The sequence below is a fragment of the Mustela nigripes genome, chromosome 1 (genome assembly GCF_022355385.1).
Source record: "Mustela nigripes isolate SB6536 chromosome 1, MUSNIG.SB6536, whole genome shotgun sequence".
In the NCBI taxonomy this organism is placed as follows: domain Eukaryota; kingdom Metazoa; phylum Chordata; class Mammalia; order Carnivora; family Mustelidae; genus Mustela; species Mustela nigripes.
The window spans coordinates 147,004,954-147,025,754 of NC_081557.1; the positions used below are offsets into that span (position 1 = coordinate 147,004,954).

The window sequence follows — 20,801 nt, forward strand, 5'->3', positions numbered from 1 at the left end:
CAGACACCCCCGATCCTTCTGTGACCCTGCGGGACCTGAGGCCACGTGGGCTTCACCCCGGTTTAGCCTCTTGAGCGATGTCCCTCAGTGGAACAGACTTTTAAAAGTCCTGATTTTGTGCGCCGTTGCTCCGCCGCTTGCCGGGAGCCGGCCCCTCCCCCTGGGGTCTATCTTCCCGTTGCTTTGGATTCACTTCTCCGCCGGTCCTACCTTTCAGAAAGTGGTTGTTTTTCTGTTTCCAGAATTGCTGTTCTTCTTCTCTTCGATTCGCTGATAGATTTGCAGGTGTTTGCAATCTTTAGATAAGCTATCTAGCTGATCTCCGGCCAGCTGAAGTAGTCTCAGCCTGCTACTTCTCCGCCATCTTGACTCCTCCCCCCAGAGCTATATTTCTATTACTCTTAAGAGGCATACATTCCAACACTGGAGCAGAGCCTGATGGAAAGTAAAGTTAACATTTTCTAAATAGTATATTGATCTGATAAAATTGTAGAATTTTGGGATGCTGGGGTGGCTCAGTCAGTTAAGTGTCTGCCTTCAGCTCAAGTCCTGGAATTGAGTCCCACATCAGGCTCCTTGCTCAGGCTACTTCCCTCACTTCCTGTGCTTCTTCTCCTGCTTCTCCTCTCTCTCCCACACTCACGTCAAATAAATAAATAAAATCTTTAAAAAATTACAGAATCTTTGAGCCCAGCCTTCTGTCTGCAGTACAAATATGAACATTTCTCTAAACATCTTTGATATTCAGTCTTTCCATCTCTCCTTGAATATTTTGGTGACTGAGAGTTTAGAAGGGGGTTCTTGAAATTGGGTGTGAAGCAAATGATTTGTAACTCTCTTATGAAGGTTCTGCGTCATTAGGTCTGAAGTCCAAGAATTGTTTCTAACAAGCTCTGCAGGTGATTTGACTTCAGGGCAACATTGGAAAATCTCTTCATTTGGGAAGTCATTCGTATGTGGAACCTTGCTCTGCATCCTTTCCGTCTCTCCATAAATCTAGTTCTGCCCTCTGGAACACTCCACTGCTCTACACAGTCAATTTCCAGATATTTTATTTGCTCTTTCCATGAAGCATTTTTATTTTTTTAATTAATTTATTTATTTAAGGTTTTATTTATTTGACAGAGATCACAAGTAGGCAGACAGGCAGGCAGAGAGAGAGAGGAAGGGAAGCAGGCTCCCCACTAAGCGGAGAGCCCAACGCGGGGCTCGATCCCAGGACCCTAAGATCATGACCCAAGCCAAAGGCAGAGACCCTAATCCACCGAGCCACTCAGGCACCCCTGAAGCATTTTTTTTTTTAAATGAGTATCCAGTACCAGGTACTTTTCTACTGGGATATATTGGTGAACTTGTCCTTGAGTAGCAGGGATGGACGGACAGTGTCAATGAACCTGATAAATAACTATAGTGTATTTAGATGGTGACAAGAGCCATTGAGTAAAGAAAAAGCTGAGCTGAGCAAGCCATTGAGTAAAGAAAAAGCAAGAAGGAATTGGGAGGTCTGGAGTGAGGAGCAAATTGCAGTTTTAAATAGTAGGTAAGGGCGGGCATCATGGAGCAGGCGCATTTGGGCAAAGACCTCAAGAGAGGAGACAGTATATTTGGAGGTAGAGTATTTAAAATAAAAAGAGAGAAAATGTAGTGGTAGCTTTCCTGGTTTTTTCAGTAAACAACAAAGAGGACTGTGTGACGGGACCAGAGTAAGCAAGGGCAAGAATAATAGGAAGAGAGGTCCAAGGACTAACAGACCACCTGGGGGACTTTGACTTAACGTAGTTTCCCCTTCTTTAAGTCATTCAGTTGTCCTTCACATAATATGGTTTCCAACCACTACCATTGAATGTTCACATCCAGTATAAATTCAGCCGAGTAATAGGCATTAAGTATATTACTCCTCAAAAGAATGAGTCTGGATGTCATCATTGTTATCAAACTTTGTGATGTTAGTGAATGATATTCCTAAATATCAAGTAACATGCCTGGGCTTTCTCTAAGTGCTAGAAGATTCTTTCTCAACTCACCCAGAATCAACTTGTTTGCAGAATTAAACCTAAATAAGAGTCAATATCTAAAGCACCCCAGAGAAAACATTTCAATATGAAATTAAGTTATGGATTAGCAAGTATAACATTTGTGGTTGAATTCAGGAGTGAATTAAAATCACACTAATAAAAACTGCTGTGGGAGTGTAAGATTTCCACCTGTTTTCATTTTTGCCATGTGTTGTTCATTGGTATGTCATAGGTTCACTCTATTGATAGGAGGTGACCCTTATGGCAGGAAATGACCTTGATTTTAGCATCTTGCCCCTCACTCAGGCAGTGTCTCATCAAATCTGCACACCTTCATTGTACTTGCAACCATCACTACTGGATTAATCAATATGGTTAAGAGTAACCTAGTCTGAGATAAAAAGTGAGTGCAGAAGACAGTGAAGAACAAATTACTTTCTTACCTCTGAAGGTGTGCCTCCTGTTTGAGCTTCAGTCAGGAAAGCTAATGAATTAATGGATAGGAAGCCTTCATCCTGCTGTCCACATCACTTTTTTCTTTCACCTCCAATAAGAGCTGTCCTTCTTAATCCTCTTGTATTTAGAATTACTGAATTAAATTAACACTTAAGGCTCTAAAAATCTAGATATTAAATCTTATACATTAAGACAACTAGAAATACTTGTGGTTGTATTATGAGTATATGGAATGCATAAACATTCAGGTAGGTATATTTCAAGACATCTGAAGCAACGGGTTGGGACCTTGCTGAGAAGAGTTAACTATGACATATGAAGGTCATAAAGTCTACACTGAGAGAAAAACTCAACTTTGCATCAAACAGGAAGGAGAAAGAGAAGGAAAAGATGACAGTTAAGTAGGCTGTTGAATTTGATTAGATGCCACTAACCTACACCTGGTTCAGCAAGGTTTCCTAACCTCCTGTGAAAAACACTAACAAGGTGTGTAACATATTGATGGACATTTCAAGCAGGCTAAAGCTTCACCTAGACCCAAATTCAGTTCAGACTGCCAGATCGTATAGACATCAAAAGGTGTTTTGTTTTGTTTTGCTTTTAAATTCCAGTGATTTTAAAAGACTGTAAATCCATTGATTAGTGCTTGAATGGCCTTGATATAAATTATTTAATAATTTTATAGCTTCCAGGATTATTTCCTCCCACAGATGTCTTCAGTTTTAAACTTTTTAAAAAAAGATTTATTTATTTGAGAGAGAGAGAGAGCAAGGGAGAGAGAGAGTGCATGCAGTAGGAAGAGGGGAGAAAGAGAAGCAAACTTCCCAGTAAGCAGGGAGCCAGATCATGACCTGAGCCAAAGTCAGACTCTTAACGAATGAGCCACCCAGGCACCTCTAAATTTATTTTCAAATGAAAAAACATGTGCTTATTGGAAGTTTAAATTTTCTGTGTGTTACTCAAATATCTTACCACTAGATATCACTTGACATCATGAATGAATTATTTTTTGTATTATCATATATTTTCATCACCCCAAACTAATTTTAACATTTAAATATTCTTTTAAGAAAATGAAAAGTTAAAATAACTCGGATGTATTTATATTTGTTTAAATTTCTTTCTTGGAAAGGTCACAGGTTTGAGTCTTGATTAACATTGAATTCATCTGGGGGTACCTGGGGCACTCAGTTAATTAAGCCTCTGCCTTCAGCTCAGGTCATGATCCTGGGGTCCTGAGATCAAGCCCCATGTCTGGCTCCCTGCTTAGTGGGGAGTTTGCTTCTCCCTCTCCCTCTGCCTGGCACTCCCCCTGCTTGCACACTGTCTTTCTCTTTCTGACAAATAAGTAAATAAAAGTCTTAAAAAAGAACATTGTATTCATCAACTGACAATGCTAAACTTCACATCAACTGTTAAAATGATAACTAGCTCAGTGTATAGTTCCTGTTTGAAAAGCAGCTCTTTGATAGGTGAAATCTCTTTGAGAGTTGGTGATGATGTGTTCACTTACTCACCCAGAGTCACTCTCCCAGATACCTTTTGCCTCCAAGAGAGAGGCTGCCTCTACAGCAATGGGGAAGAGAGTTGAAAGCCAAGTGATTCCCCTCTCTTTACTCTTGCGTCTGTTCCTCTTTGACCCAGGTGAGAGGAAATTGAATTGCCCTGAATTTTTTGAAGGGAAAAATAAACCACTTCATTGTCTGTGGTGTTTCAATCCATTAAACAATTTAAATGAACCTTCTAGAAGCCAGCATTTATTTCTTGTTTCACTTTCAGTGCTCCGATGATGAGGCTGAATCAGCAGTCACAGTTGCCAGTGAGGACTGTTTACAACTCCATGTATTTCTTTTAGTTCCCATGAGGGAGAAAAATGACATTATTAATGGTGTGGGTACTGTAGTTGAAAGTAAATGCTCAGACCTTAAAAATGTTGAAATAAAATTAAAACACGATGACCCATGGGGGCATTCTAACTAGTCAATTATGTTTATTTAATTTTGTATCATATACAAATCTAATCTTGGTGGTTCAGCGGACAACCCCTTTTTCTGGCCCTCTTGCAACTGATCCAGTAAATTTGGGCTCTTACTCGGTAAGCCAGGCACATGGATGTGGCAGATTGTGTGAGAGAAGTTAGTGTAGCTGAGTGGGTCACACTCACAGTGAACCAGCTCTCTTTCTCCTCCTGTAAAGTGGACAGGATAATGATTTCCTCACAGGGCTACTATAAGGATTAAATGAGGCCATACACTGCTTGTCATTGTTTTTATTGTTCTTACTGCTATCCTCCTCTGTCTCAAATCCTTCATTGAATTCTCTCAGGTTCACTGGGTACAAATTCCTACCAGAGCAATTAGTTATTACATAACTATTCTATAAAACAGTGAAATACTTGCAGTGTTTAAACCCCCATTATTTCCTTCTGCTCAGTTCTGACTCCACACAAGATAATAATTGTACTTTTTAAGGTGACAAATTTCCCATAACTGTGGAAGTTGTGGGAAGAATTCCCATAATTTATGTCATCCAGAACTTTGAAACAGGGGCCAACATATACATTTTTATGATCATGAAAAAAAGAGAAGCAAATATTACCTGTCATCCCTTTTTCATTATTTTATTTAAGGCCAGTCTCATATTTTGAATGAAACTTGGTGGTGTGAGTGCTATCTAGCCAGCTGTTTACAAACAGAGTGGAATTTCCTCACCTGTCCTCCCACTAAGATGGCTCTGGAGGAGACAGAAAAGAATACCTTAGAAGGGGTTAGCCTGTCTCAGATGGAGAGAAACATCTTGGGGTACCTGCATGGCTCAGTTGGTTAAGACTTGACTCTTGGTTTTGGCTCAGGGTCCTGAGATTGAGCCCACATTGGGCTACATGCTCAGCTGGGAGTCTGCTTGAGACTCTCTCCCTCTCCCTCTGCCCCTTCTCTCATGCTCTCTCTGTTTGTCTCTCTCTAAAATAAATAAAACAAATTAAAAAAAAAAAGATAAATGCTTTGTAAGGCAGCTTTCATCTTTGCAAATTAACCTGTCTTATACCTGGGCCTAAGCCATTATAGGTTCAAGACCTCATTTTATTAACAGGCCAGGGAGTTCTTCCCCCAGGCTTGGGACATACTAACAAATAATAAAGAGTCTGATACATAGGTCAGAATGTCAGTGTTTCTGTATATGAAGAACTATGATTGCCAAGTGGATTACAATAGTTATGCCAGGATGATCTGGTCTTTCTTTGTAGAACAAAGGACACAGGAAGCCAAGCTCATAATCAGATAGTTGCTTGTTAATCCTAAACAGTTGTAGAGGCTCTTGTGAGCTTTCCAGTGTGATGTTGATGGCCTTTAAATTACCAAAAGAGTGACAAAACAGCTTTTATATCTAGCTGACTTTGGAGGTCTGGTGAAGGCCTGGGGAGAGATCGGAGTTAGGAGGGTGCTGTAGTAATCCATGTGGTAAATAACCATAGAGACACCTGGGGAGCTTTTAAAAATTACTACTACCTAGACATCCACAACCCCAACCAATTAAATGAGATTTTTGAAGATATACCAGACATTGTGAATTGGTGGAAACTTCCACATAATTACGCACACAGGCCAAGGGAAGGGCTAGACAGAAGGTCTAGAAGAAATCCAAAGTAATGGCAATATTTTACAGGGGTTGAAGTAATGTATCTACCAAGAGACTGAGGTTGGGGGGCTGGCAGGGGCACCACTGATAATTCCTGGGAGGGTAGTGTTGGACAGGAAAGCGACTCATTCAAGAAGCAGGAAGTGGTGGTCAACAATTGCTAATTGGCAGTAGAGATTAGATGAGATATGGACTGAAATGTGACAGCTAGCTCTGTCAGAGGCCTGTCCCCAAAGGGGAAGTGCATGAGGTGATGGGCTGTCACCCAGTACTCAAAGAACCTCTCACCCTTGGAGTTGAGGAATGTTGCCTGAGGTAGTCTAAGGATGTCATCTTGGCATGAGGAGATAAGAACATGGTAGAGAAGAAGGTACTTCTTAAAAAATTAAGTCTATGCATCAAATACAAAGGATAAGATAATAAAAGAAAATGACACAACTAGCCACATCAGGAGCTGGGAGAGTCCAGAAAGGAAAGTCTGGAGAACAAGTTTGCTCTGGTAAAACAGTTCAGGATTTGGCCAAGAATAGAAACCAGGAGCTGAGACCACCTAAATGCTCTCCAGAGTTAACTGTGGCTGTTTCCAGAAACTGTGTGCAGCCAAATAAAATTTAGTAACTTTGGAGAGGATGGGGAACAGTAGGGAGAATGAAGTGTCTAGAACTTTTATTTTAGAAGCCAAAGTACAGGGAAGTGCAGAGCAAATTGGGGCGGGGGGGAGTGGAGAACTCAGTCTGTTTTCACAAAGCTGGGCCATGAAGGGTGACAAAGGAATGTGGCAATGGCTTGAAGAGTCCTGAAGATCAGAGCGGCATTTTGTTCTTTTTTCGAAAGCTGGGAGAGATTCGGATGTTTGTGATTGATAGCACTGTGAAGTTTACCAAGAAATGTCATTTATCTTTTAGTAAAGCAGAATAAAACATGTAAAAATATCAGGATTTCCTCTATTTCCTTTTTTGTTTTCAATTAGCATCTATTATTTCTGGATGTTGAAACTTGGTTTCAGATTTATGTATTACGAGGACAGCAGTACATCTTCCTAAAGCTGCCACAGTCAAATGGAATCATTTAAATAGTTTAGTACTGTACTCATTATGTGGCAACTAAAAACATCTTAACAGGCATCTCTTTAATCTAAGTAAAGCATATTTTTTAAGATTTTTGGGGAGACATTTGGATTGTTTCTTGAAGTATCTAGAAATATGCCAGATATCTAATAACTGAAGTCAAGAATCACTCGCATAGAAAAATTGTGCAACCTTTCTTTCTGGACACAGGCAGGCTCTGGATTCTGGCTGGCTTGGGAGCTGCAAAGAAAAAGGATATCTCTTGAAAATGAAGGAAATTTGAAGTCTGGTTATCAACCTAGGGATACAGACGAGACAGGGAATCGCTGGCAAATGAGGGGAGACTAGCAGCATGGGGTCCACAGACAAGATCTGGAGTCTGATCCAATATTGAAGCAACACTGAAAATTCTCAAGCTCAGTCTTTAAATATAGTCTTCTGTAAAATCACAAAATTAAAGAGATAGTAGGAATATCAAGGGATCACTTTAGCACCTGCTTTTCTCTAAGTTGCTGTGAGTGCATTTCAAAGGATTCAATCCGTTTATAGATAATCCTCTTTTTTAAAAAATTTGGCCACTAAAATCTGTAATCCATCTAAAAATACATTTCAGACTTAATTTTGTTTACTTCTCATTTCATGTATTAATTCTATATTGGTTTTCTTCCATATCTCTCTTTTCCTAAAGCTCATAAAAGGTCAATAAGCATGTTGTATTGCTTCCTCTATTATTTCCTTAGGTGTTCACAAAAGCAAATGTGTTCAAGATTGCATACCATTTATGTTATTTAAAACATGGTTTTCATCTATTCACAAATTATGGAAAATTATTTGTTTTGAGATTTTCCATGCTTTGTCTCATCCCACGGGTGAATTTTTTGGAAAGCTTTAGTAACATATGTTCAGTCATTTTTTGATGATGGGAAGGTGGGAGGGAAAAATCAACTTCCTTTTTTTTTTAATTTGTGTTAAGGAACACATAACAAAATTCACCATTGTAAATAACCATTTTTAAGTGCACAGTACAATAGAGATAATGGTAGGCCCATTGTTGTGCAATGGGTTTCTAGAACATTTTCATCTTTTAAAACTAAAACGCTCTACTCATTGGACAGCAGATCATTTCAACGCTTCCAGCCCCTAACAACTGCCATTCTACTTTCAGCTTCTAATGGTAGGGCTACTTTAGATAACTCATCTAAGTGGAGTCATAAAGTATTTGTCTTTTTGTGACTGGTTTATTTATGAAATCAATGCTCCTCAGTGCCTATGACAGGATTACCTCCCTTTAAAAAAGATTTATTTAATTAAGAAAGAGTGAGTACGCTGGGGGGGTGGGTAGGGGAGAAGGATGGAGGGAAAGGGAGGGAATCTGAAGCAGACTCCCCACTGAGGGTGGAGCCCAAGTCCCTGAGATCCTGACCTGAACCAAAACCAAGAGCTGGTCATTCAACCAACTGAGCCACCCATGTGCCCCAGGATTTCCTTCTTTTTTTTTTTTTTTTTTTTAATTTCCTTCTTTTTAAAGGCTGAATAATACTTCACTGTATGTGTATTATACATTTCTTTATCTACTCCTCCATCGAAGGACATTTAGGTTGTTTCTATCTCTTGGGTAAATAACATTGCAGTGAACATGGGTGTGCAGACATCTCTTTGAGATCCTGCTTTCAGTTCTCTGGATATACATCCAGTGGGATTTCTGGATTGTAGGACAGCTCTACTTTTAATTTTTAGAGAAACATTTATACTGTGTTCCATAGTGGCTACACCATTTTGTAAAACCACCAAGAGTGTCCAGGGATTCCAGTTTCCTCATATCTTCACCAACACTTGTTATTTTCTGGTTTTTGTTTTTGTTCTATAGCAGCCATCCTAACTGGTATGAGGTGATACTCATTGTGATTCTGATTTGCATTTCCCTGATGATCAGTGATGTTGACCATCTTTTGAAAAACCTGTTGGTCATTTTTATGTTATCTTTGGGGAAATGTCTACTCACGTCCTTTGTTCATGAAAGAAATTTTTTTTTTTTTTTTTGCTCATAGGTTGAAGAAATGCTTTATGTATTTTGGAGATTAACTCACTACCACTTAGAGGGTTTGCAGATATTTTCTCCCTTTCCAAGGTTGCCTTTTACTCTGTTGATTGTTTCTTTTGTTATGTAGTAGCTTTTCATTTTGATGTTGTCCCATTCATCTATTTTTGTTTTGGTTGCCTGTATTTTTACTCTCATATCCAAGAAATCATTGCCAAATCCAATGGCAGGAAGCATTCCCCCTAAATCTTCTAGAAGATTTACAGTTTCATGTGTTACACTTCGGTTTTTAATCCATTTTGACCTAATTTTTGAATATCTGTTAAGGTAGAGGTCCAAATACATTCTTTAGAATGTGGATAGCTGAAACCATTTGTTAAAAAGACTGACCTATCCCCATTGTGTAGCTTTGGCACCTTTGCCAAGATCATTTGAAAATACAGATGAGGGGTTTTTTCCTGGGATCTCTGTTCTGTTCCATTGGTCTCTATGTATCTGTCTTTGTATCAGTGCCACACTGTTTTGATTGCCATATCTCTGTACAGCTCAAGTTAGTAAATGTGAAACCTGTAGCTTTTTTTTTTCCCCCTCAAGAGTGTTTTGGCTATTTGGAGTAATTTAAGATTCCATGCATATTTTAAAATTCTTGTTTTCTATTTCTGTAAAAAATATTGTTGGTATTTTGATATGGATTACATTGATTCTGTAGATTGTTTTGTTCATAGTAAGTCTTGTACTCCATGAACAATAAGTCTTACATTCCATGAACACAGAATATTTCCCCCTTTATTTGTGTCTTCTATAATTTATTTTAGCAATATTTTGTAGTTTTTAGTGAACAAGACTTTTGCCTCCTTGGTTAAGTTTATCCTATTTTTTTTTCATGCTACTATAAATGGGATTGTTTTCCTAATTTCTTTTTCAGATCATGCACTGTTAGTGCATAGAAACACAGCTGATTTTTGTGTGGTGATTTTGTATTCTACAGTTTTGCTAAATTCATTCATCAATTCTGTGTGTGTGCATGCACGTGTAATCTATAGGGTTTTCTATATATAAGATCATGTCACTGACCATTTTTTTTTTCCAATTTTGATGCTTTTAATTTCAAAGCTTGATTTCTCTAGCTAGGACTTTCAGTACTATGTTGTTTAGAAGTGGTAAGAGTGGGCATTCTTGCCTTATTCCTGGTTGAAAAGCTTTTGGATTTCACTGTTGAATAGGATGTTAGAGTTATGGGTTTTGCATCTATGGCCTTTATTACATATGGTAATTTCTTTATGTTCCTAGTTTATCGAGTGTGTTTATCATGAGTGTGTTGAACTTTGCCAAATGCTTTTTCTGCATGTATTCAGATGATCATGTGATTTTTATTCTTTATTCTGCTAAAGTGGTGTATCACATTGATTTTTATACATTGAACCATCGTCACTTCCCAGGGCTAAATCCCACATTGTTATGATATACGATCCTTTTAATGTGCTGTTGCATCCAGTTTGCTAAATTGTATTGAATATCTTGTCTTCTAGATTCATCGGGGATATTACTCTGTAGTTTCCTCATGGTATTTCTGGTTTTGGTATCAGAATAATGCTGGCCTCATAAAATATGTTTGCAAGGGTTATCTTCAATTTTTTGGAAGAGTTTGAGAAAGACTTGTGTTAATTATTCTTTAAATGGTTTGTAGAATTCATCAGTGAAGCCATCTGGTCCTCTTTATAGAGAAGTTTTTGATTATTGATTCAATTTCCTTACTAGTTATAAATCTCTTCAGAGTTTTTTTCTTTCTTTAGACTCAATTTTGATAGAATGTGTGTTTCTAGAAATGTATTCTTTTCTCCCAGGCTATCTTATTTGTTGGTGTATCATTGTTCATAGTAGTCTCTTATGATACCTTTTGTTTCTGTGGCATCATTTGTAATATCTTCTTTTCCATTTCTGATTTTTATTACTTGAGTCTTCTTACTTTTTTTGTCCAGGCTAAAGATTTGTCAATTTTGCTGACTTTTAGTTTCAGGGCACCTGGGTGTGTCAGTCAGTTAAGCATCTGCCTTTGGCTCAGGTCATGACCTAAGGGTCCTGGGATGGAGCCCCATGTCAGGCTCCCTGCTCAGCGGGGAGTCTGCTTCTCCCTATCCCTCTCCTTATGCCCCTCCCCTCTCTTCATGCTCAAGGGTGAGCACACGCTCATGATCTCTTTCTTTCTCAAATCAATAAATAAAGTCTTTTTAAAAAACTAAAGTTTTTAAAAAAACTTTTAAAAAACTAAAGTTTTTTTTAAATTTTTGTCTTGTTCTTTACTCTCTATTCCACGTATTTCTTATTTATTTGACAGAGAGAGACACAGCAAGAGAGGGAACACAGTTAGGAGGAGTGGGAAAGGAGGAAGCAGGTTTCCTGCTCAGCAGGGAGCCTGATGTGGGGCTCCATCCCAGGACCCTGGATTCATGACCTGAGTCAAAGGCAGTCGCCAAATGACTGAGCCACTTAGGTGCCCCATTCCACTTATTTCTGTTCTAATATTCATTATTTATTTCTTTCTGCCCAGTTTGCTTTTAGTTTGTTCCTTTTTCTAGTTCCTTGAGTTGTAAAGTTAGGATGTTTATTTGCAGTCTCTCTTCTTCTTCTTTTTCTTTTTCTTCTTCTTTTTAAAGATTTATTTAAGGGTGAGGGAGGAAGAAAGGGGCAGAGGAGAGAGGAAGAGATAGAGAATTCTTAGTCAGACTCCCCGCTGAGCACAGAGCCTGATGCCAGCGGATCCCAGGACCCTAAGATCATGACCTGACCAGAAATCAAGAGTTGGCTGCTTAACCAACTGAGCCATGCAGGTGCCCCTCTTTCTTCTTTTTGTAGTGTAGACATTTATTGCTATAAAATTCCCTCTTGGTCTTGCTTTTGCTACAGCCCATGTTTGGTATGTTGTGCTTTTGTTTCATTTGTCTCACAATATTATCTAATTACCCTTTAGCTTTCTTCCTTGACCTACTAATTGCTCAAGAGTATGCTATTTAATTTCCTTATATTTATGAATAGTCCAGTTTTCCTTTCTACTTTCATTCCATCATAATGTTTCTTGGTACGATTTTAATATTCTTAAAGTTGTTAAAACTAGTGCTGTGCCCTAACATGTGATCTGTCCTGGAGAATATTCCATGTGCTCTTGAGTGTGTATATGGGAATGTGTAATACTTGGGAATGATTATTCTGCTGTTGTTGGCTGGACGGTTCTGTCTATGTCTCTTAGGTCCAGTTAGTCTATGATGTTATTCAAGTCCTCCATTTCCTTACTGATCTATCTGGTTTCTCTATCCATTATTCAAAGTGAAGTATTGAAATTTTCTACTGTTATTGTGTCACTGTCTGTTTCTCCCTTCAATTCTGTCAGTTTTCTTCACATATTTAGGTGCTGTGCTGTTAGGCACATATATATTTGTAGTTGCTGTATCTTCCTGGTGAATAGAACTTTTTATGTAACATTCTTCTATTTAGTCTGATATTAAGTATAACCACCCTTACTGCCTTTGAATCCTATTTGCATGGACTGTCTCTTTCAGTCTTTCCTCCTGCAGCCTATATCCATCTGGATGTCTAGAGTGTGTTTCTAGGGAGGAGCATATACTTGGATCTTGTTTTTATTAATCCATTCAGCTGTTCCATGCTTCTTGATGGGAGAGTTTCATCCACTTACATTTTTTAAAAATTACTGATAGGGAAGGACTTGGTACTGCCATTTTTGAAGTATTTTCTGTATGTTTTTCATTTTGTTCTTCTTCTCTTCTCTTGCTGCCTTCCCTTGTGTTTCAATGGTTTTTTTGTTGTTGTTGTTGTTGTTGTTGTTTTGTAGTGACACATTTTGAGTCCCTTATTTCCTTTTGTGTTTCTTCTACAGATAGTTTTCTTTGTGGTTACAATGGGGGTTACATAATACATCTTACAGTTTTAACAGTGTTTTAAACTAGTAGCAACTTAACTTTAATCATATCCAAAAAAAAAAATCTGTCCCTTTACTTCTCCTTCCCACCTTATGTTACTGATTTCATAAATACATCTTTTTATATTTTTATCCAGTCAAATAGTTTTTTTTTAAAAGATTTTATTTATTTATTTGACAGAGAGAGATCATAAGTAGGCAGAGAGGAAGAGGAGGAAGCAGGCTCCCTGCTGAGCAGAGAGCCCGATGCGGGACTCGATCCCAGGACCCTGAGATCATGACCTGAGCCGAAGGCAGCGGCTTAACCCACTGAGCCACCCAGGCGCCCCTCCAGTCAAATAGTTTTATAGTTATAGTTTTTTATGCTTTCATCTCTTAAATTTTACACCAGAATTAAAAGTGATATATGCACGACTATTACAGTGTTATGAGATTCGGTATATGTCTATATATTTACCTTTACCAGAGAGCTTCGTATATTCATATGCTTTCACCTTGCTGTCCAGTGCCCATTCATCTCAACTGGAAGCTTTTAATTAACATTTCTAGTCATGCAGCTTTAGTAGTGGTAAACTCTCTCAGCTTTTGTTTATCTGAGAAGATCTTTCTTTCTCATCTCTGAAGGGCAGTTTTGCTGGATATAGTATTCTTGGTGAAAGTTTTTTTCTTTCAGCACTAGAAATATATCATACCACACCCTTCTGGCTTGGAGTTTTCATAAAAGCTTTTTGGGCCATACACTGTTGTTGTTCATTCAGTTTCTCTATAGGGGATGAGGTTTTGGGCTTCAATCAGCCATCTTGCTGATCTCACTTCCAGCTTTCTTAAAGGTCTGAAATATGTTCAGCATTTCAGTGGCTGGATGATTAAAAGAGAATGAACAATTCAAAATCATCCAAACATTTAAAAAAATCTCAAGTCAGTCATCAGTAAGAAAATTCTTGCATTGCTTAGAAGTGACAAAAGTAAAACTCTAGAAGTACTTACTATGAACAGCTCTGAATAAAATGTTTGTATTATTATTTTACCTAAATACATCCATGAATATTGATTTTTCTAGCCACGAACATTAACCATTACGTAATTCTGTTAAATAGTTCATTGTTGCTATAGATGATATTAGTTTTTTAACTGATTGTAAAGAAGAAAAACACAAGAACACTTAATGTATTATACTTTTTGATGCCATATTAGACTTATAGTGAAATTCATAAAAGCTGAAAATGCAAATTTTTCTGTATTTCACTTGCCTCATGGGAATTAAAGGTACAGTGTTGGTTTTCATTTTATCGTTTCTACCTTGGTATGAAATGACCAGTAATTGTAAATCTTCTCTAGATGCCCAGAGGCAGACTTTCATCTAAAATGTGCATGGAGCACTTGGATGGCTCAGTTGGTTGAACATCTGACTTTTGATTTTAGCTCAGGTCCTGATCTCAAGGCTATGAGTTCAAGCCCCAGGATAGGTTCCATGCTCCATGCTCAGATCAAGCCCCATGACAGGCTGCTTGAAATTCTCTCTGTCCCTCTTCTTCTGCTCCTCCCCCAGTGAGCATGCTTTCTCTTTCTCTCTTTCTCTCAAATACATACATACATACATAAAATGTACACAAAAAGCTGGGGTGTTTGGCTGGCTCAGTCAGTGGAGCCTGCAACTCTTGATCTTGTGGGTTCCAGTCCCATGTTGGGTACAGAGATTACTTAAAAATAAATCTTTAAAAAATAAATTAAGTAAATTAAGTAAAATTAGCATGGATAAGCCAAGACATAGAAGGATTCGAGGTCTTTTAGTTATTTCCTCTTTTGGGGGGCAGTCTTAATTTTAAACTTCATCTGAGGAAGAACATATATAAATATTTGCAGCTCTTTCCTGACTTTAGTATATAAAGTATTTTGAATGGAATTCTTTCTGCACTAAAATTTCATTTGATATCATTAATACTTTATTTGTAGTAAAAATAAGATTATTCCTTTTATGAGGGAGTCCATATGTGATACTTTTTTTACAATTCTGTGCTCATCCTTGTTTTTTACATTCAAGTGAGGCCCATGTTTTGTTTTGTAATCGGGTATATAATTAAAACATCCTAAGCTTCAGAGAAAAGCCTGTCAGCAAGATGGTACATCTTGCCTGCATAGCTGTTTATCTTCTTACTGCCGTTCTTGAGAACATTTGACAAGCCAGTGGAAATAAAATTTCCTATGTTTAAAAATGAAATTGTATCAGGAAGCGCAGAATTGTGATTGAGCACTAAAGATAAAATACCCTGCATACTATAAAGGCATATTCCTGCTGAAAATGGAAGGCGTTTTTTTATCAACAATATGTTTCCTAAAATATAATAAAATAAGCCTTAGATTATAGTGCAGCTTGAAAGATTCTGAACATGTGCAGCAACCTGATTCTGCCATGATTAATTAAAATCCTTCATGTTGTCACGAAATGACTTTGAAAATGGCTTGAAAAGAACCACCATTTGGAAGCTTCAATAAAAGATTTTAAAACTTTGTCACAGTTTGTGTTGAACATAACGTTTTTTAGAGAGCGTCATATATCCAGTTTGGGTTTTCCGGTTCTTTCTCCATAATGAATTTTATTTTATGCTTTTTTGGTTTTGTGAACAATTCCACATACTTGTTTCCTTTCGTATGTGATCATTGCATTGGTCTTTGCATGTTGTGTTGAAAAGGCTCCTAGAGAAAATAGCATTTATTCCAGTGCCTTTTCTTTCTTCTCTTCTTTTTAGTGAAAACCTTTTAAGTATCCAGGAAAAAAAGTATCTATTGATTTGTCCTGGCTTAGGGATTTTTTTTTTTTTTTGCTGTAACCTGTACAAGATGGTTTTCAAGCTTATTCCTTGGGGCCTGCACAGTAGAAGTCAATGTGGAAGCCCAGCAGAGGTCTTGAATAGGTGTTATGATTATTTTTTTAATTGCTGCAAATCCCACTCTCAGATAGTGTATTATAGCAGTGATTTTTAAATTTATTTAATTATTTTTTTAAAGAGTTATTTATTTATTTCAGTGAGAGAGAAAGAGAAAGAGAGAGCCCAGTGAGGATGGGCAGAGGAAGAGGGAGAGAGAAATTCAAGCAGACCCTGAGCTGAGCATGGATCCCTATGTGGGGCTTGATCTCACCACCCTAACAGACCTGAGCTGAAATCAAGAGTCAGAGGCTTAACTTACTGCACCACCCAGCCACTCCAGATTTTTTTTTTAAATAATTGCTGCCTGTTTAGAAGGGCTGTGTAGGTAGAGAGGCGTTCTTCGAGCCTTTAAGGCTAGAACACTTCAGTGAGCATCTCCGTCTCTTTCTTCCTCCATCCTCTCTGTTACCTCTTTCTTCTCATACTTAATGAGCACCCCCTATTTACAAAGGAATAAACTTTTGATATAAAGAACAATGTGACTGATTCTCAAAAAGGCATGTAAGCATAAGAAGGCAGCCACTTTGTGGCTTTTCAAGCCTATGAAATTTTAGAAGCAAAACTAATCTAGAGTTGCACAAATATATAGAACAGATAGATAGGAAACCTTCCGTGATTTCACTGAATTTAGTCCAATTTAGTGGAAAGATAAGACCGGTCCATGGGTATGTTCAGTACAAGTCCATGGATGACAAATAAGTACCATAATCTAAGTGCTAGAAAGGCTGATAACAAAAAGGAGAGATTCGTCTTCTCTATCAGGGATGGTAAATGAGCAGACTCAGGCCACAGCTGTGTTTTGTTTGACCCATATGATGGCTTAGTTTTTCCCCTAAATTAAATTATTTTCTGACATTCACAAAAAGGGATATTTCTTGTGAAAATAAATATGAATTGTTGAGCTTCTCTTAAAAAGGCCAGAATTTCAAACATCCTAAAGCCTGCTTCCCTCCCCTACTGGCAGTGGTGCGTTGAAGCTGAGTGTTTAGGCACATCAGATGGTCTCTGACTTCCTCCAGCCAACTGGCTCTTTTTTTGGTCCAGACTTCTTACTTTTACCCAAAGGCATCTGAGTTAATGATCCCTGCTCTGTTCTCATCTCTGACATCATGAAACATTTGTGTTCTTATCAAATGCTTCTTTTTACTTTTCCACTTGTGCCTTGCTGACATCATCCTAAATCAGGCTCCCATTGCTACACACTCAGCAGTCAGAGGGCCTCTTGAAGGGCCCACTGCTTTCCCATCTCCCACTTGCTATCTTGGCCAACAGATGACATCCTGCCAGGGAGCGTGAAAGTAAGAGGAGAGGCAGGGGACACTGCCAGAGTGGGCATCCAAATTAGATGCTGTAAGTTATAGGCCAAAGATAAGACAATTAGGACTAGTAAAGAACTATGAAAAAGTTTCCCGGAAGTTGAGGGTAAATAAAGAACAAGAACCAAAGAACAAAGATGAATCTTAAAAAAGAGTGAAAATGACCAACAAACACATGAAAAGATTCACAATATCATCAGACATCAGGGAAATTAAAATTAAAACCATGGTGAGATACCTACCACACATCCACTAGAGTGACCAATATTAAAAAGACTGACAATACCAGGGAATATGGAGCAGCCAGAATTCTCATGTGTTGCTAGCAGGAATGTAACATGGCATAGCCGCACTTTGGAAAATAGCTTGGCAGTTTTTATAAAGTTAAACACACACTCACACTAGGTGTTTCCCCAACAGGAATGAAAACATGTGTCCACACAAACACTATTACATGGATGCCCATAGCAGCTTTATTCATAATAGCCCTAAACTGAAAACAATCCAAATGTCCATCTGTGGAAAAGTGGATCAACACACTATGGTATGTCCATTCAGTAGAATACACTCTACAATAAAACTGTAATGTGCTCTTAAAACACAGAATAACACATGTTTGGATTCCTAAAAGACAACGCTGATCAAAAGAGAGATACTGTATAATTTTTATGTGTATAAAATTTTAGAGGCAAAACAAACAGAAAGTAAATCAGTAATTGCCCAGGACCAGAACTAAGAGAAAACTGATTGCAAAAAGTCAAGAGGGAATTTTTTGGAGTGATGGAAATATTCTACATCTTGATTCTGATGGTGGTTACACAGGTGTATAGAGCTGTTAAAACTGTATACATATATAACTGTATGCTTAAAACATGTGTGTATTATTGTATGTAAATATGACTTCAATAAAGTTGATTAAATAAAAAAATAATTTAAAAGGACAGGCAGTTAAAGGAGGAAGACAAATGGGAACCAGGATACAAAGTAAAACAGAGGTGAACAGCAAATGGCATGAGATATTACACGAGGACAACAAAAGTGCTAACTTGAGGCCAGAATGGATTCTTGAGAACCTTCCAGTGAAATCCCAGATCTCATCACACCAATTATGTCATTGCGTCTATCTGTGCTTGCTAATTCTTCTTTCATGCTGGTAATCAGTTTGTTCCCTATAACTTGAAATGTTATGTTGGCCCTCCCTCCATAAAAGTGTGTTTTCTATCACATTACATTGGGTTTTTTTCTTCCAGGGAACTTAGCACATCTGAAATCTACTTTGATTATGTATTTGCTTAATGGTTTATTATCTGTCTGCTTCCTTTAGTTCATAATCACTGTAAGATAGAGATCTTTCCTAGCTTATTTGTCACTCTGTCTCCCGTACTTAGCATGGGATCTCGCTTATTGAAGACACTCAATGACTAATTACTGAATGAATGAACAAATGAAAAGGTAGTAGGCAAATAATAAATACCCAGTGTTTGTTCTTGTTTTTCCCTGAAATTCTCTTTTCCTAAAGTTCTTTCTTTCTTTTTTTTAAACTAATTTTTACAGGTACTTCTATTATGACTGTGAAAGCTGTTGCTCCTGACCCAATACAAGACAGCATTAAATATTCCATTTTTAGTGGAAATGAAGATGGAGTTTTTTCTCTGTGCTCCAACTCAGGTGATCCTTTTCTCTCCTGTAATAGCTTTTTTTCCTGCTCCATTTAATGTTATTAGTAAGAAATACTTCTGCAAAGGAAACTCAAAATTTGAAAGATAGAAAAATTAGAGGTAAGTAATTTAAAAGGTAAAGAAGAAAGAATTTTTTATGGTAGCTGTGAAGAAAGTGTGGGAAATTAAGACTACTTATTTGTTTACATGTACTTGCTAAGAATCCTGTTCTTCACATTTCCAAATTAGGCAGTCCCTAGCCTACCCCCAAATTTTTGAAGATAAACTGGTTTCTACTTATAATTTACTCATCTATTTGGGAAAATGGGAGATATAGGAGGGAGACATCAATACTGAGTTTGAACTGAAAACAACCACACATGTCTAGCCATAGGGCATTTTCATCACGAGATTTTTCTAATTCGCCACTGAATGTCAACAATGCAACAAAAAAGGACAGCTGGAGAAGTTTCTATGTGGTGGTAAAGAAATTACTTCCAAATACAGCATGTATTAAATTTAACTTTAATAAGACCATTATTGTGTTTTAAATGAATACCAATTGATTATTTGAAACATACTTTTTTGACTAACAACTATGTAGTAGATACATATCTACTGTTGCATTGTCAAACCTCAAGAAGAATGTTTTTAATAATTTCTGTATTAGCATACAACTGCCTTATGTAATCTGTACTACATGCACATGGGAAAAATTGAGAGGGACTTGTTTCTTAAGCAAAGGCTGCCTCATCCTGGGTAGTGTTATGACTCTTTGTCCGTGCCATCTTTGGTCGACAGCCTTTCTGAGGTAGCCTGCTAGCTCTTCATCTCTTTGCCCCATCATTTGGTTAGAGGGTGGCACAGGAAGCTTGTTGATAAGAGAGCCATCTGTGAACATCACCCAGTCTTAAGCTTCTAACAGTCTACCTGTCGGAAGGTCCTGGGAAAGGAAATGAGATTAGAACGTTTAGAAAGAAGGAGAGTAGCAGTACAATTTTCCAGGCTACGCCCATCCTTCTGCCACCTCACCCTTAACACGGCCTAGGCGTGGTCTTATTTTTTCTGGAGTGTCTAATGAAAATTCAGATAAAATATGCCTAGGGTTAGTCCAAAGAGACTCTCCACTTTACAATTAAATACTTATTTATGTTATTTATTTCACAAGTTTGTTGTGAAACAGCTGCAAGATGATATGCTAAAATGTAGAAAACTGTTTAATGGACATGTAGGTGCCATCCATCTCCAGAGATGAGACATTACTAGAACCTCAGGAATTCCCTCTGTATCCTTCCCCATCATGTCTCTCTTCTTTGACCCAAGGCAATCCATAACCAGTCATGTGAATTTGGCTTTGATCGCTGCCTTTCTTTCTTGATAATTTTCCAACTGTGTCTGAATCTCTAAATGATGTGTTATGTCCTTTTACCTTACCTTTTACCTTTTACTTAAAGATCATGATAGAATCCTGCTAATGTCCTCTCGTCTATGACTTGATTCTTTTGCTCAACACTTTGACTGTGGTTTGTAGTTCCTAAACCTAGGCACACATTAAAGAGGAATACAAAGAAGGTACGTACCTGCTGCCAAGGTTATAAACCAGAACACAGTCATTATCATCCACTTGGAGCCCTTTTCTGATTGCTTCCTTTCTGTCCACTGCTGCAGGCTGACTTGTATCCCCACTTCCAGGGATAATCATTCCCTTGTGACTTATCGTAAATGCATTTCTATACAATAAAACTGTTTAATTTGGT

At 37.8% G+C, this 20,801-nt stretch overlaps 1 protein-coding gene and 1 long non-coding RNA gene across 2 annotated transcripts in view; both read left to right on the forward strand.

The window, feature by feature from the left end:
- Window positions 1-20,801, forward strand: part of LOC132013875 (uncharacterized) — a 422,962-nt gene that overhangs the window by 250,337 nt on the left and 151,824 nt on the right. The window lies entirely within an intron of this gene.
- Window positions 1-20,801, forward strand: part of DCHS2 (dachsous cadherin-related 2) — a 258,187-nt gene that overhangs the window by 205,583 nt on the left and 31,803 nt on the right. Inside the window, exon 14 of the mRNA XM_059394233.1 lies at window positions 18,941-19,054. Coding sequence (XP_059250216.1) covers window positions 18,941-19,054 — 114 coding nt within the window. The remainder of the gene's footprint in view (window positions 1-18,940; window positions 19,055-20,801) is intronic.